We start from the raw sequence: 16,657 nt of genomic DNA on the forward strand, positions 1-16,657 counted from the left end.
TAGCCTTCTTCATCAACACCCTCAGAGCAAACATTGCATTTGTAGTGTTCTTTTCTGACATAAAATCATACTGCTGCTCACTAATCACTACCTCTGTTCTTAACCTAGCTCCCACTACTCTTTCCCATAACTTCATGCTGTGACTCATCAGTTTTATCCCTCTGTAAAGAATTCTGTAGACTAACTAATCTCTCTCTCTCATTCTTCCTGGGGCATGAAGCGGAAGCAGACAATGGCCGACAGTGAGATGAATCGCGTTGCCGTTGTCGCAGAACAACTCCAGGCACTCGACAAACAGATTCAGAAACTCCTGTCCACACGAAGATACCTTAGGGATTTGAAGGCTCGGCTGCTGGATAAACCATCCTCGCCATCTAAAATTGGCGTAACATCAACCCTGCATTGTGCCGCTCAAGTAAACTTCACCCCTGCGCCTCGTAGGAGCAACGACGACACCGATAAAGACCTCGGCATATTTCAGCTATGCAGGCGGGGGTTCAAGGCTATAACACCTCCATCGGCACAGGCGAGCATCTCGACTCAGAACCGGTTCGACCCCCTCCGCGTCCCCAGTTTGCCTTCAACCCCTGGTGATGTAATAGTGGTAGGTGACTCGATTGTTAGAAACCTCAATATCGCATGCCCTAATCGAAAATCTTTTGTTTCTTGTTTTCCCGGTGCTCATGTCCAAGATATGATGAGACTTGCGCCGGCAATCTACGAGAAGCACAAGGATAGGGCAGTTGGAGCGATTGTATTGCAGGTCGGCGTGAATGACATAAAGCACTGACAGTCGAAAATTCTCAAGGCTGTCTTCGCAGCACTAATTAAAGACATGAAGGAGAGGACCCCATCGGCAAAGACATTCATTTTGGGTCCACTACCTTTCATCAGACAATCAAATGAGTACTACAGTCGTCTGTTAGGATTAAACAACTGGCTACATGGCTTCTGCAAGAATCAAGACATCGGATTCATCAACAACTGGGTCCTCTTCTGGGAAAGGCCGCATTTCTTCAAGCGAGATGGCCTGCATCCGAACAGTTTCAGCGCCCGGGTCCTCTCCGAGAACATATCTAAGGTAATTTGTTTATCTTGACTATCTATCTCTACTCTTAACCCCTTCCGAAATGCTATTGCTGTGCTAGAACATGATAATTGCTTAATAAAATCTTCCGTAAAAGTGCAGAACATTAATACTCTAATAACCAATCTCAATGCACGTAAAAAATCTAGGCAATATGGCATACTGTCGTAAAACTGAAAATCCCAATTCGGTAATTATACAGGGTACTTGTTGCTAATTTTTCAACAACAACAATCTGCTTAGTTGTGTACAGTCAAGAGAATCTCTCTTATCAGTGCATCAAAGAATGGTTAATTGTTTAAAAAGGAAATCTCACTACTGTACAAAGTTTTGGGCAAGTTGAATTCTGCAAGTCAGAGATTGATTTTATAAATATTTCACACATCTTAAATGGTGGAATGCTTAATACTTAGTTGCCCAGAAAGAATTATAATCATGTTTGTACAATAGGAGGATTATTAAATGTAAATAACATTCTGGAAGTGCACTTTAGAATGTTTCTTTCATTTGTGAGATTTAATGAAAACAGACAAATAGTGGGACATTTTGAACAAGAAACTGAATTTGATAAAAATGTCTGATGACTCAGTGGCTGGAAACCTGAACATCTACTATAGGACCAAGTTCAATTATTATGGAAGTGTGTCATGTTTGAAATGTCAACAGAGTGCTATATAAATAACACTAGGGAAGCAATAGATAAGGAGAAATTGATCAGTTTACTTTCACAGGATATCCTTCTTACCCTTTATTGGCACCTTTGGTAAAGATGAGTAAAATTGGCAAAAAACAAAAAAAAAAAACAAAATTGGAGAATTTATTTAATCTCATACTGATAAAATGAGAGAAATTCAATCTTTCATTGAAGTAAATTTATTCTTGGAAAAAATAATCTCTCATCAAGAAGCAATTATTTTTAACAAAACCAGATGTGCCACAATTATGGCAGCCCTAGAAATTCTTATGAACAAAGTATAACTGCAGCATTTTTTTCATTTATATCTGACTTTTCAAGTTGATCAAAATGTGGAGAAACCTTACCAAGCAGTAATCCATGACTTCCTGTTTTACTGGGATATAAATATAAGGTGGAACAGAGGCTGTATTCCTTTGTTCATTCACCAACATGGGAAACATTAAAGAACAAACAATTCAAATGACAGAAAAGAGTGCTGACCTTCATAAGTCAGGAAAGGTCTATAAAGAAATAGGCTACTTGCCAGAAAATGTCTATATCTACAGTTAGGGCAATGATTAAATAAAGTTCAGATCAACTGCAGCAGGATGATAAGAGAGGTAAAAAAAGTCCCAAGAATTACTGTTGGTGCAATGTAGAAAAAAAGTCACATCTTGGGGTCTCCAAATTTCCAAAATTATATTCGGACACCATCTCCATGCCAGTAGGTTGTAACAGGTGCAATGCCGCTAAGATTCTCATAACTGCAAGGATGTTGATTTATTTATTTTTTCAGTGAGGATCCCAGGAATGCACCCAGCCTTGGCCTGACTCACACCCCTCACACACAGAGATAAAGAACCACAATGCTTGAATAATAAATGCATAAATCAAAATGAGTATATTAAATAGAAAATAGAAGGGAAAATCTAACTAAACATTAAAGCAAACCTAATCCTCCACAGCTACCTAATCAGTGATTACAAAAGTAACTCAATATTGACACAATAACAAACACGATAAACACAAACGACAAAGTCCACAACACAGTCTAATATGCAGCAGCAACAGATAGTGAGAAATGAAAGAGAACTGATCCAGTGAACAGCTTGTTATAAGTAATGTATAGACAGCCCTACTTATATTCCTTCACTGCTCACACAACAGGCAGGCACAAGACAATCCACACATCCATGATGATCCAGGAAATCCAAATCAATACAAAAATGGTTAAAAGACAACAAAATTAAACTTCTGCAATGTCCATCTAAGTCTTTGGACCTAAATTACATTGAAAACATGTGAAGTGAGCAGAACAGGACAGTGTACAAGATAGAACCTAGGACCCTGGAGGATCTAGAGAGATTCTGTAAAGGGGAATGATCTCAGATTCCCTGCTCTGTATTTCCTAACCTAATAAAATATTATAAGAGAAGGCTCAGAGCTGTTTTATTAGCAAAGGAATGTTGTACTACAGTAAGTATTAAATACAGAGGTGCCAATAATCATGGTATGTGTGGTTTTGTTAAATATAACTATTTCTTGATGAATATTTTTTCTCAGAATAAATTTACTTCAGTTAAAACGGTAGATCTCTTTTCTTTTTTTCAGTGTGAGATTAAGGTAAGGTGATTTTTTTTTAATAACATTTTTTTGTATTTTACTCATCTTCAACTGGGGTGCCAATAACTGTGGAGAGGACTGTGAACTGTGACACTGTATTTAGCCACTTGTAATATAACTTTAATATTGTGTAGCATTCAAAGGAAGTATTAGCAAACATAAAGCAAAATATTTCAATTTCACTTGCCAACTCAAAATAATACCACATTTAACAAGATATGAAGAGATGACAAAAACTAATTTGTTAGCTGTGAAATTTGCACATTTTTAGTATAGCCATTTTACAAATGAAAGAAGGTAAGAGTTAGACTCAGCCCATGGAAAGCTGCAGTGGTTGAAGAACCTTTAGGAAACTCACTTTTTAATTTGAAACAATTTTGTGCTGTTAACTAAATATTCTTCCTGCACTCACTTTATACTACATTGAATACCTCTTACTACAAACGTATGTTTAAAAGTTTTTGAGAAAATTAAAAAAAAATGTTTTGCAGGCTGGAGTGGATTTATAAACTCTCAATTGCTAAAATTCTATTTTCTTTTTATCAAATACTTCCTTTTATTATTTACACACAGTACGAATGTTAACTACTTTGTTATTTACAAATAAATGAGTCCTTAAAAAGAAAACTAAAAAGTAAATGACACTAAAAAAAATTAAGAAAATTATTCAGTATTTTCGCACCTACAGTTATCTCTGTAATAAGAGCCTTTGTGAAGTTTAGATAGAAGTAAAACTCCTACTATAGTAATTTCTGAGACTTTAAAAACAAGTTAAGGAATATTATCTAATTAACCATCAGCCAGCTTGGAAAAGTTATCTTGGATAAAGAAGCATTTGAATCATTGGAAGGAAAAATTCTCTCATCAGATTGAATGGCCAGCACAGACTCCACTGCAGAAAACCAGGAGGGTGCAGGCAGCTAGTTGGCTGAGGTCTCCAGTACTGCAACGTTTTTTTTTTTAATTTTGACCACCTCCATGGTCAACTGGCCATAGCACATCAATTAATTAATGGACAGATATCGTTGGCTTCCACTGATGGTTAACCAGTCTCTACCTTGTTCTCTGTGTGTTTTAACAAATCTGTAGTTATATCTGTACCAGTTGTGTATTTAATAATTAGCATAATCTATAGTTGTATTTTAACTCAGAATTGATGACAGCACTCTGCAACTGCACTCAGTGAACAGTGCCATACAAAAAAAGTTGTATTGTTTACTCATGTATATCACTAAAGTACACTCTTTACTTTGCTTGCTGTTTGACTAGAACTACTCTGTTACTTCCATGTTTCATATTATAAAAGGTGCAAATACAAGTTTCAGAACACTAATTGTATTTATATGTTCTGAATGTGCGTAACATCACAGCATGTAAAATGAGGATAATTGAGAAAATATTACAAAACCTGTTTTACTTGGGCCTGCAAGAGATAGTTTTGTTATAAAACTTGACTTAATCAGTTGTGCAAATTTGATTTACTGAACGACCTGAAATTTGACAAGAAAGATGTACTGAAATCTTGTTTTCCCTGAAACATTTTAGATTTTCTGCACATAAGTGTTAGCAAGAAATACTGTACTGTCATTAAAATGACAATAAACTGTAATTGACTTTTGCCTTTTCACTTTGACAATGCTATCAAATAAAGTTATTTCACTTGTGTGACAATGGTTTTTGTCCTTTCTTTATGTTTAAAACCACTTTCAGTTTTTCTTTAACTGAAAATCCATTATTTTGGACTTTATTTGAGCAAATTTAAAATAATTAATCACAGTCAATCCTCCATTCAGAGGCTACATTTTTTAATAATTTTAAAACACCAATTTTAATTAAATTTAAGAGTCATATACAATTTACACATACGGTAAAAGGAAATGTAATATGTTAGGTGATTTCTAATATATTAACAATTTACTGAGAAAAATACTGTTACTTAGGGAGGAAAAAAAAAACAAAAAAAAAAAACAACCCTATTACCTGTCTGTGATCCACTCTGGTCGAACCACCTTCTCTCCCTTGAGTTCTTTGATTTTGCTATTAGGCAGATTTGAGGCAATAATATGTGTGGTTTTGGACCTTGAATAATACATGTGGTATTGCCCTCCGTGGACCATCATTAACTTTCGCAGTTCATCCGCTGTTGGGTCTGAAATTCAAGAGTACACATGATTACACTGATCATTACACAAGAAATGCAACCTTTACATAACGAGTTTTTAAACACTTCATGTATTGCAACTAGATCAGTTGTAAATATTTGTTTGTAGTACTAGGGTTTTTTTACAGTGTTAGCCATTATGAATGTAGTGAAAAGTCAAACAAAATGACACCTTTTGTTTGAAAGCCACCTAATGATTAATACATACAGTAGAAAGTCTACACAACCTTGCCACAATAAAAAACAAAACCAAGAAATATCCTGTCAGAACTTATTCAACCTTTATTGCAAAATGAAAATATATACAATGTATAAAAAGAAGGCGAAAACAAAAAGTGATTAGTTTAAAAAACAAAAAATAAATCATACAAAAACCTGGCTGCATTGGTATGCATACCGTTTCATAATCAAGGATGTGGCTGCATACAGAATCAACCAATCACAAGAACTCTCTTCTCAAATAGTAGTTAGTATACACCTGACATCAATTAAAGTGGCTCGGATTGAGCTCAGATAAATGTTGGCTGTTTCAGTAGGATTATTCTGATATGCTCTTGGTTGCAACATACACGATTGATGAAAAGATAAGGAGAAAACTGGTGAGGGAAGCCACCAAGAAGCATACAGCAACATGAAAGGAACTGCAGGATTTCCTAGCAAGAACTCGTTATTCCCTGCATGTGACAATTCATATGTCTTTGGTTGTAGGGTAGAGTAGCAAGACCAAAGCTTTTCTCACAAAGAAAAACATCCCATCCTGGCTAGACTTTGCAAAAAGGTATACAGTCTCCCACAACCATGCGGAAACATGTATTACGGTCTGACGAGACCAAGGTTGAAATGTTTGGTGAAAAAAATAACACAGCACATCATCAGAAGAACACCATACTCATAGTGAAGCATGGTGAAGGCAGTATTATGCTTTGGGCCTGCTTTTCTTCAGAACTGGGGCTTTAGTCATGGTAGATGGAAACATGATTATCTCCAAGTATCAGTTTGTCACAAAACCATAAAGCTAGCCATTTCAAATGGTGGCCCAGAAGTAACTGCCAGTTGGCCCAACCTGTGGCCCCACCACAACTACAGAAAAAAATCGAGAAAAACACATTTTGCAAGACTTCAGAAATTCCTACGTAAATTTCTATAGTAGTACAGACCTTGAATGCAACACTTTGCATAGGCAAGCAACATTCAAGCCACAATGCAGCACATTGTTGTTTTGTGTCTAGAAGTTGTATTGTGTCTAGAAGTTGTAGAAGTCTATAATAGTGATTTTTTTTGTGATGTTACACAACCTTGGCTGCAACAGCTGGTTGTGGCATCAACCACATGTTAAATGATTTTATAATTAATTGTGTGCTGAGTCTTAGTTGTATTCCAATTTTATGAAGTGAGTGAGAATGTGGGTTTTTCACATATTATCTACAGTAATTATTACTTTAAAGACAGCCCTGTTACTGACAAGCATTGTCTCCTCACTTCTCTTCATACAGTTAGTTGGCCCTCCACTCAAATGCTTCAATCCAGCGAATTAATGGCTGTTACAAGGATGACAATCAGCCATTAACACTCAAAGCAAAGAACGAATTAGGAAGACTTCATGAAAACTGATGAAAAAAATGCAAAAAATTTGGACTTTTCTTTAAAACTCTATCAAATTAAGCAATGATTTCTTTGAGGGACTACTTTTTTGTAGAATATAGAGCTTGTTATAAACTTTGGTTGATATTCCACAATATCTGAAGTTCTGTGTTTGTAATTTTAAATATCAAGCACAATGTTATGCAGTACAATACACCTATGCAGGAGGTGCAATGCTAGCACTGCTGCCTCGCAGCAAGGAAATCATGGGTTTGTGTCCTGGGTCCTCTCTGCTTGAGTAGTAAGTAAAGCAAAATATAAATGTAAATAATAATAATTATTATTATAATAATAATTATTATTATTATACTTGATGCATTGTCAATTTCAAGTTTTAAGCATTTTTTTTTTCACCAAATAAACAAAACATGTAGCGCCAGGACTCTTGGTCTCTATATACCTTCACAATACTGTACCTCAAACTTGATCCAAATGCAATATATATGTACCTTATACAGTATTTAAAACATGTATTAATGTAATCTCTTTTAAATTAAAAAAGAACACATTGTACTAGCTAGCCTTAGGTCAGGAAAGAGTTAAACCATTAACGGCTTGTGCCTGTATTTTTTTACTTTTCCTAATGCATGGAAATTCACCGTTTTCTACCAGCTCTAAGTCAGGAATGTGAGAAGTGATTTAGTAGAGAAAGAAAGGTGATTAGGTGAAGATCACTCTTAGTTGTGTTGGCTTAAAATTTGTAATTATCTGCTGCTTATTGGTCACTGAAAATGTCTGGCCCAGCTAAATTTCTTGATTTGAAAATGTGGCCCAGCTGAATTTGGAATTGAAAAGCCCTTCCTTAAAGCACTTGCAGGGAAGCTGAAGATGAAAAGGACCTTCACCTTTCAGCATGGCAATGACCCCTAACATACATCAAAATCAACAAAGCAATGGTTTTATCAAAGGAGGCTCAATATTCTGGACCCGGCCACAGTCCAGACCTTAATCCAATTGAAAATCTGTGGGGTGATCTGAAGAAAGCTGTGCATAGGAGATGCGCTTGTAATCTGATAGATCTGCAACTCCAGATATGCCTAAATAATAGACACTTACTTAAAAAGACTGAGTGCTATAATAAAATCAATCATTTGAATTAATAAATTTCAAAAAGAATTGAAACATACAGAGATCACTCACTCACTGACTCACTCATCACTAATTCTCCAACTTCCCGTGTAGGTAGAAAGCTGAAATTTGGCAGGCTCATTCCTTACAGCTTACTTACAAAAGTTTGGCAGGTTTAATTTCGAAATTCTACGTATAATGGTCATAACTGGAACGTATTTTTATCCATATACTGTAATAGACTGCAGCTCGATGGCCGTGGGAGGCGGAGTTGCGTGTCGCATCATCACGCCTCCCACGCAATCACGTGAACTGACTGTGAACGTAGTACATAGAAAACAAGGAAGAGCCCCAAAGAGCACTGAAGAAAAAAAGCATACAAGTATATTCATAAGTGCAGCTACTGCGGAAACAAAGTACGGTGTAAACCATAAGTTTATATTAAGTTTAAAGACACGCTCCCGCTGCCGTTTGTCATGCCTACGACGAACGGAGTTAAAATTGCTGTAGCGAGAAACTTTTAAGTGCCAGGTCTTAGCTAACATTAAATAAAGCCATGGACATCACAACATCACACAAGAGAGCAGCTCACGTGAACTGACTCTCTCTCTCTCTCTCTCTCTCATTTCTCCTAGGGCACGAAGTAGAAAATGGCCGACAGTGGGGTAACTCGCGTTGAAATCGTAATTGAGGAACTCCAAGCACTTGATGAAAAGATTCAGAAACTCCTGTCCCGACGGAAATACCTGAGAAATCTGAAGGCCCGGCTGTTGGATAAACCGTCCTTGCCATCTGGAACCGGCGAAACATCAACCCCGCGTTGTGCCGACCTCACCCCGCGTCTAGTAGAGCGCGCGCTGCTGACCTCGGTGGATTTCAGCTATGCAGGCGGGGGTTCAAGGCCAGAGCACCTCCATCGGCACAGGCGAGCATTTTATCTCAGAACCTGTTTGACCCTCTCCGCGTCCCCATTTCGCCTTCAGCACCTGGTGATGTATTAGTGGTAGGTGATTCCATCGTTAGAAACCTTAATGTCGCATGCCCTAATGCAAAATCGTTTGTTTCTTGTTTTCCGGTGCTCGTGTCCGAGATGTAATGAAACGTCGCCAGCAGTCTACGAAACACAAGGAGAGGGCAGTTGGATCAATCGTCTTGCATGCCGGCGAAAAACGATATAAGGCACCGACAATCAGAAATCCTGAAGGCTGACTTCGCAGCTTTGATTAGAGACACGAAGGAGAGGACCCCATCGGCAAAGATCTTCGTTTCGGGTCCACTACCTCTCGTCAGACGATCCAACGAGTACTACAGTCGTCTGCTAGGGTTAAACAACTGGCTACAGGGTTTCTGCAAGAAGAAGGATGTCGGCTTCATCAACAATTGGAATCTCTTTTGGAAAGGCGCGTCTCTTCAAGCGTGATGGCCTGCATCCGAACAGTTTCGCGCCGGGTCCTCTCCGAAAACATATCGAAGGTAATTCGTTTTCTTGACTATCTATCTCTGCTCTTAACCCCTTCGAAATAATACTGCTGTGCCAGGACATGATGAATGTTTAATAGAGTCTTCCGTTAAAGTTCACACCATTAATACTGTAATAAGCAATCTCAATGCACGTAGAAAACCTAGGAAATACGGCATAAACTCCAATAATCTAATTAAAATCACTATTTTAGAGGAACAATGTATTAAAACTATAAAACAGATCACAGATTAAACAAAAATATACACAGAGCGCTAATAATAATAATTTAGTTCCTATTCAAATAACAATCTCTCACCTCGAAACATTAAATATGGCACTATTAAATGTCAGAGCTTTAACTAACAAAACGTTTTTATCAACGATCTTATTAGTGATAAAAAATAGATCTTATTGCACTAAATGAAACATGGCTGAATTCAGATGCGCGTCAGTTTTAATCGAATCTGCCTCCGGATTACAGTTTTACTCATGCAAACCGCCAGGGAAAAGGGGCGGATTGGCTAACATTTACTGAGCGATTAAAATGTAAAGATGTCAGTTTTGGTAAGTTCAAGTCCTTTGAGTATCTCGCCGTTGTTATTCATGGAGATTCTCAAGTTCTAGTACTATCCGTGTATAGACCTCCTAAATATAACGCGCGTTTTTGAGGAATTCTCTGACTTAATGTCAATTTTAATTACTAACTATGACACACTCCTAATAGTTGGCGACTTTAATTTTCATATAGATAATCAGTGTGATCTAAAAGTAAAAGAATTTATGAACCTCCTGGATTCTTTTGATTTGAGACAACTCATAAATCAGCCTACACATAAAGCAGGTCATACATTAGACTTAGTGATTACTAAAGGACTGAAAGTTGATATAAAACAGATCATTGATATTGGTCTATCAGACCATTTTCTTCTACTTTTAATATAGAAATAATGATAAAAACACTCATGAGAAGCATATTGTTAAAAACGCTTCTTTGATTCGCAGCAGCTTTAAAACTTACAAACATTTTAAGCAATCAGTCCGTTTATAGTGCCAGCTATAATAGCGAGGACAATGTAAATAGTAAGGTGGAAAGATTTAATTCTAAAGTGAGAGCTGCTGTTGACATAGTTGCACCTGAAAAGACAGTGAAAAAATCTTCTAGCATTGGTATACCATGGAAGACCCAAAGAGTGTCTGATTTAAAGAGAACATGCCGTAGAGCTGAGCGTCAATGGAGGAAGACTAAACTTACTATCCACCACGAAATATTAAAAGTCAAAATAACAGAATACAATAACACTGTCCGTCTTGAGAGACGCTGCTATTTCTCAAGATTATAAATAACAATGCTAGTAATCCCAGAGTCTTATTTTCAACAATTGATCACCTACTAAACCCAGGTAGCTCAAAGGAATGCCTCCTAAGTGCTTCCAGTGAAACCTGTGAGGCTGTCGCTGTATTTTCAATCAAAAATTAATGATATTAGAAATAACATAGTATATCTCCCCAACACTAAGGATCCCCTAAACCCCAACATCCTGTTATAAACAAATTAAACTCTTTCACTAGGATAGATTTACCTGATTTACAAAAATAATATCTCAATTAAAACCCTCCACCTCGTCCTTGACCCGATACCAACAAGGTTTTTCAAAGAAGTATCAGGCGTGCTAATTGATAATGTTCTTGACATAGTAAATTCGTCACTAGATACTGGGGTCTTCCCAGACTGTCTTAAGACTGCTGTAGTTAAACCCCTACTTAAGAAACATAATCTTGACCCTCGCTCTTGAAAATTTTAGACCCATCTCTAACCTGCCCTTCTTAAGTAAAGTTCTAGAGAAGGCAGTCATTATGCAGTTAAATGACCACCTAAATAAACATGCTATTCTTGATAAATTTCAGTCAGGTTTTAGAACAAATCACAGCACAGAAACTGCACTCGTTAAAGTAGTAAATGACTTGCGGGTAAATGCAGACAGAGGCCATTTATCTGTTCTCATCCTCTTAGATCTGAGTGCTGCATTTGACACCATTGATCACAACATTCTTAGAAATCGCCTTAGTCAATGGGTGGGCCTCTCTGGCAGTGTCTTAAATTGGTTTGAATCCTACCTGACAGGGAGAAAATATTTTGTTAGTTGTGGGAATTACAACTCGAAGACACATGATATCCAATATGGTGTTCCACAAGGCTCTATCCTGGGTCCGCTGTTATTCTCAATCTACATGCTTCCGTTAGGTCAGATTATCTCAGGGCACAACGTGAGCTACCACAGCTATGCTGATGACACACAGCTGTACTTATCAATAGCACCTGATGACCCGATTCTATTGATTCACTAACACAATGTCTGACTAGTATCTCAGAATGGATGAATAGTAATTTTCTCAAGTTAAATAAAGAGAAAACTGAAATTTTAGTGATCAGCAATAATGGATACAATGAGGCTATTAGAAATAAACTGGATACATTAGGATTAAAAGTCAAGACGGAGGTAAAAAGCTTAGGGGTGATTGTTGACTGTAATCTGAATTTTAAATCACATATTAATCAGATCATTAGGACAGCATTTTTCACTTAAGAAACATAAGTAAAGTTAGACCTCTTATATCACTAAAAGATGCTGAGAAATTAGTTCACGCGTTTGTTTTCAGTCGACTAGATTACTGTAATGCACTCCTCTCAGGACTACCCAAAAAGATATAAATCGTTTGCAACTAGTGCAGAATGCAGCTGCTAGAATCCTAACTAGGAAAAGAAAATCAGAACACATCACACCAGTTTTGATGTCACTACACTGGTTACCTGTGTCATTCAGAATTGACTTTAAAATTCTGCTTATGGTTTATAAAGCCTTAAATAATCTCGCCCCATCTTATATATCGGAATGTCTGACACCTTATATTCCAAATCGTAACCTCAGATCCTCAAATGAGTGTCTCCTTAGAATTCCAAGAACAAAACTTAAAAGAAGTGGTGAGGCGGCCTTCTGCTGTTATGCACCTAAAATCTGGAATAGCCTGCCAATAGGAATTCGCCAGGCTGATACAGTAGAGCACTTTAAAACACTGCTGAAAACACATTACTTTAACATGGCCTTTTATAACTTCATTTTAATCGTAATTTAACTTAATCCTGATACTCTGTATGTTCAATTCATCATAACAACTATTCATGGTGGCTCTAAAATCGGTACTGACCCCTACTCTCTTTTCTGTTTCTTTTTCCGGTTTCTTTGTGGTGGTGGCCTGCGCCACCTCCACCTACTCAAAGCTTCATGATGCTCCAACAATGATGGACGGATTAAAAGGAAGAAGTCTACGTGACCATCATCATCATCAAGCCCTTCCGTGAGAATCCTAAATCCAAAGAGGACTGTTTCATTTATGTTAGGTAGAATGCCCAGAGGGACTGGGGTATCATGGTCTGGAATCCCTACAGATTTTATTTTTCTCCAGCCGTCTGGAGTTTTTTTGTTTTTTCTGTCCCCCCTGGCCATTGAACCTTACTCTTATTCGATGTTAATGTTGATTTATTTTTTATAATTATGTCTTTCATTTTTCTATTCTTTAATATGTAAAGCACTTTGAGCTACTGTTTGTATGAAAATGTGCTATATAAATAAATGTTGTTGTTGTTGTTGTTGATCACTTCCATGAATCAAACCTGTTCAAAAAACGCATTACACAATTGACAAGGTAGGAAAAGAATATGCTCCGAGCTGAGCTCCACAGCCAACGCGGTCTTGCGGAAGCAACCGTCACGCTGCCACCAAATACTCACAGAAAAATCCACAAGTTAATACACATGCTGTCTCTAGAGTTTCTCCACACTCTGAATGTATTCCTTGCATCCCCGTTATACCCTCTGATCTCCCATTTCAATTCAAATGCCTCCAATTTCCAGTAAGGCTCTGCTTCGTGATGACAAGTGATAAGTCTCAGGGACAGACCCGACAAAAGGTTGCCATTGATTTGAGGCAAGATTGCTTTTCTCCTGGACAACTATACGTTGCTTTCTCAAGAGTAAGCTCAGTGCACAGCTTGGTCATATTACAACCGGAGTGCTGAACTTACAACGTGCTATACAAAGAGAACTATAACAATCGTAATAAACGAACAATAAAACAGCTGAGAACCTGTGGATTAAGTAAAAAGGCTGCTTCCTTGGCGAAGCAAGGAAAAAGGATGGCCATATACGGCGTTCGTTTATAAAACAGCGGAGAAGCTGTGTAAAGGCTGCTTCACAAAAAAGCAGAGGAGCGACTTATATGAGCAGGCAGTCAGCTAAAGAGGGGAATCAATAAATAACTATAATCGTAATAAACAAACAAAAAATAGCAGAGAATCCTCGGATTGAATAAAGGAAATGGGTACCTGAACAGTAAAGTAAGTCTCAAATAGCTACACAATAACTATAACAATCGTAATAAACGAACAATAAAACAGTACAGAACCGCAAAGCAAGGAGAAAGGACGGCCTTATATGGCGTTCGTTTATAAAACAGTGGAGAAGTTGTGTAAAGGCAGCTTTACAAAAAAACAGCTCAGCGCCACACTCTGAATGTATTCCTCGCATCACTGTTATACCCTCTGATCTCCCATTTCAATTCAAATGCCTCCAGCTTCCAGTAAGGCTCCGCTTCACGATGACAATTAATAAGTCACAGGGACAGACCCTACAAAAGGTTGCCATTGATTTGAGGCAAGATTGCTTTTCTCCTGGACAACTATACGTTGCTTTCTCAAGAGTAAGCTCAGTGCACAGCTTGGTCATATTACAACCGGAGTGCTGAACTGACAACGTGCTATACAAACAGATCCTTAACAAATAGTTATTGGTATTTTTTCCCTCAGTTTAAAAAGGTTTTCTTCTTAATAAAAATTAAAAAGCTGTACTTCGTCGCTGCAAAGTACGGGGATTTTGCTATATACAGTATATATATATATGTGTATATATATATATATATATATATATATGTGTGTATATGTATATATATATATATATATGTGTATATGTATATGTATATATATATATATATGTGTATATATATGCAGATATGTATATAAAGTAATCCCTCCTCGATCGCGGGGGTTGCGTTCCAGACCCCCCTGTGATAGGTGAAAATCCCCGAAGTAGAAACCATATGTTTGCATGGTTATTTTTATATATTTTAAGCTCTTATAAACTCTCCCACACTGTTTATAAATATTCCCTGCACAGTTATACAGCATAATCCCTTTGTATTCTCTTAGAAATTAGGTATGTAAACACACTGTTTATATACAGTAAAATCTAAATATTATTTTAAAGATATCGACTGTCTCCGATATCACATATGTTACAGCCATTACGATAGACAGGCCACCAGCAATAAATACGTACAATGTAAGAAAAATTGTATATAGTAAATGTGTATGGTTACTCACCAACAATGACACGATGACATGTCCGATAACGAGGAGTTTAATTTTACTGCACAACAAAGGACAGCGTTACGGCCCTTCTAAAGGAGCCACTTCAGGCAACTGTGTAGCACCGCTGTTATTCTTCTTCAATCCAAATCCCTAAAGCAGATTCCATCCAGACCACTGCCTTATTACATCCACTTACAACTCGTTTTGCACCCTGGTTAAAAGGACACTGCGGCCGTAGATCTTATATTCCTTTCCAACTTTTTAAATAAAAAGAATCGTAGCCTCATTGATGCTGTAATGGCGTCCTACAGCGGTGTAGCTTTTCCCTTCCTTCAACAAATCCAAAACGTTTACCTTTTCGGCAATCATTAACATCTTCTGTTGGCGCTTGGGCACAGACCCTGAAGCAGTAGCAGGAGCAGATCGTTTTGGAGCCTTAATGAAGGGCTTGACTATGCACAAAGATAAACACAAAAGAGCACAAAAGTTAACTCTTTACACAGCAAAACATGTTGATGCTGAATGAGCAAGATGAGACTTTCTGGTTAACACCGCATTCAGCACACAGGAACTTAACTGCGTGCTCTGATTGGTTAGCTTCTCAACCATCCGCCAATAGTGTCCCTTGTATGAAATCAACTGGGCAAACCAACTGAGGAAGCATGTACAGGAAGTAAAAAGACCCATTGTCCGCAGAACCCGCGAAAAATCCTTGTTATATATTTAGTTATGCTTACATATAAAATCCGCGATAGAGTGAAGCCACGAAAGTCGAAGCGCGATATAGCGAGGGATTACTGTATATATGTGTAAATATATATAGATATGTATATATATGTATATATATATATATATATATATATATATATGTGTGTGTCTGTGTGTATATATATATATATATTGTCATGCACGCGTGAGTAGGGGACCACGGACGGACCTTAATACGCTCGGGAAGACATACGCCAGCAGGGAGTGGCAGGGTACTAACCTTTCTCCTTTTATTTCTTACAGAAAAAAGACGCACCGCCGCCATAAGCCTCCTTCCTACAGCTTCCCGCAGTATTTTACTTCCGCCCTTCCTTCATCCACTACTCATGATGTCATCAACCCCATCTTCCACCACGGTTCCTTCCCAGCATTCCTCCACTTCCGGCTCCTCCTCCATAAAATGTCAGCCGACGCCATCTTTGGTTGTCTTGCACTTTGAGAATATTATTTCATGTACATTGACCTGTTTTAAAACTGATTGTGGATTATACTTCAGTATACGGGGCCGGAAACCCCAAACCTTTATGTTGTCTCTTGATTTATCTTTTACAATATATATATGTATGAATGTGTATATATATATATATATATATATATATATATATATATATATATATATATATATATATATATACTGTAAAAGATAAATCAAGCTTGACCACGGAGTGATTAAAGGTCTCTCAGTACGGAATGTAACAGCTGATTTTCCGCAATTCTCTAGTGTGTGTGTGGTGCACAGAATGTGCACAA

At 37.4% G+C, this 16,657-nt stretch overlaps 1 protein-coding gene across 2 annotated transcripts in view; it reads right to left on the bottom strand.

The window, feature by feature from the left end:
* Positions 1-16,657, bottom strand: part of rev1 (REV1 DNA directed polymerase) — a 242,618-nt gene that overhangs the window by 79,123 nt on the left and 146,838 nt on the right. For both annotated transcript variants that reach the window (XM_039743936.1, XM_039743937.1), the window contains one exon: positions 5,367-5,535. In XM_039743936.1, the coding sequence (XP_039599870.1) occupies positions 5,367-5,535 (169 nt within the window). The remainder of the gene's footprint in view (positions 1-5,366; positions 5,536-16,657) is intronic.

The sequence above is a fragment of the Polypterus senegalus genome, chromosome 2, assembly GCF_016835505.1.
Source record: "Polypterus senegalus isolate Bchr_013 chromosome 2, ASM1683550v1, whole genome shotgun sequence".
Taxonomy (NCBI): Eukaryota; Metazoa; Chordata; class Cladistia; order Polypteriformes; family Polypteridae; genus Polypterus; species Polypterus senegalus.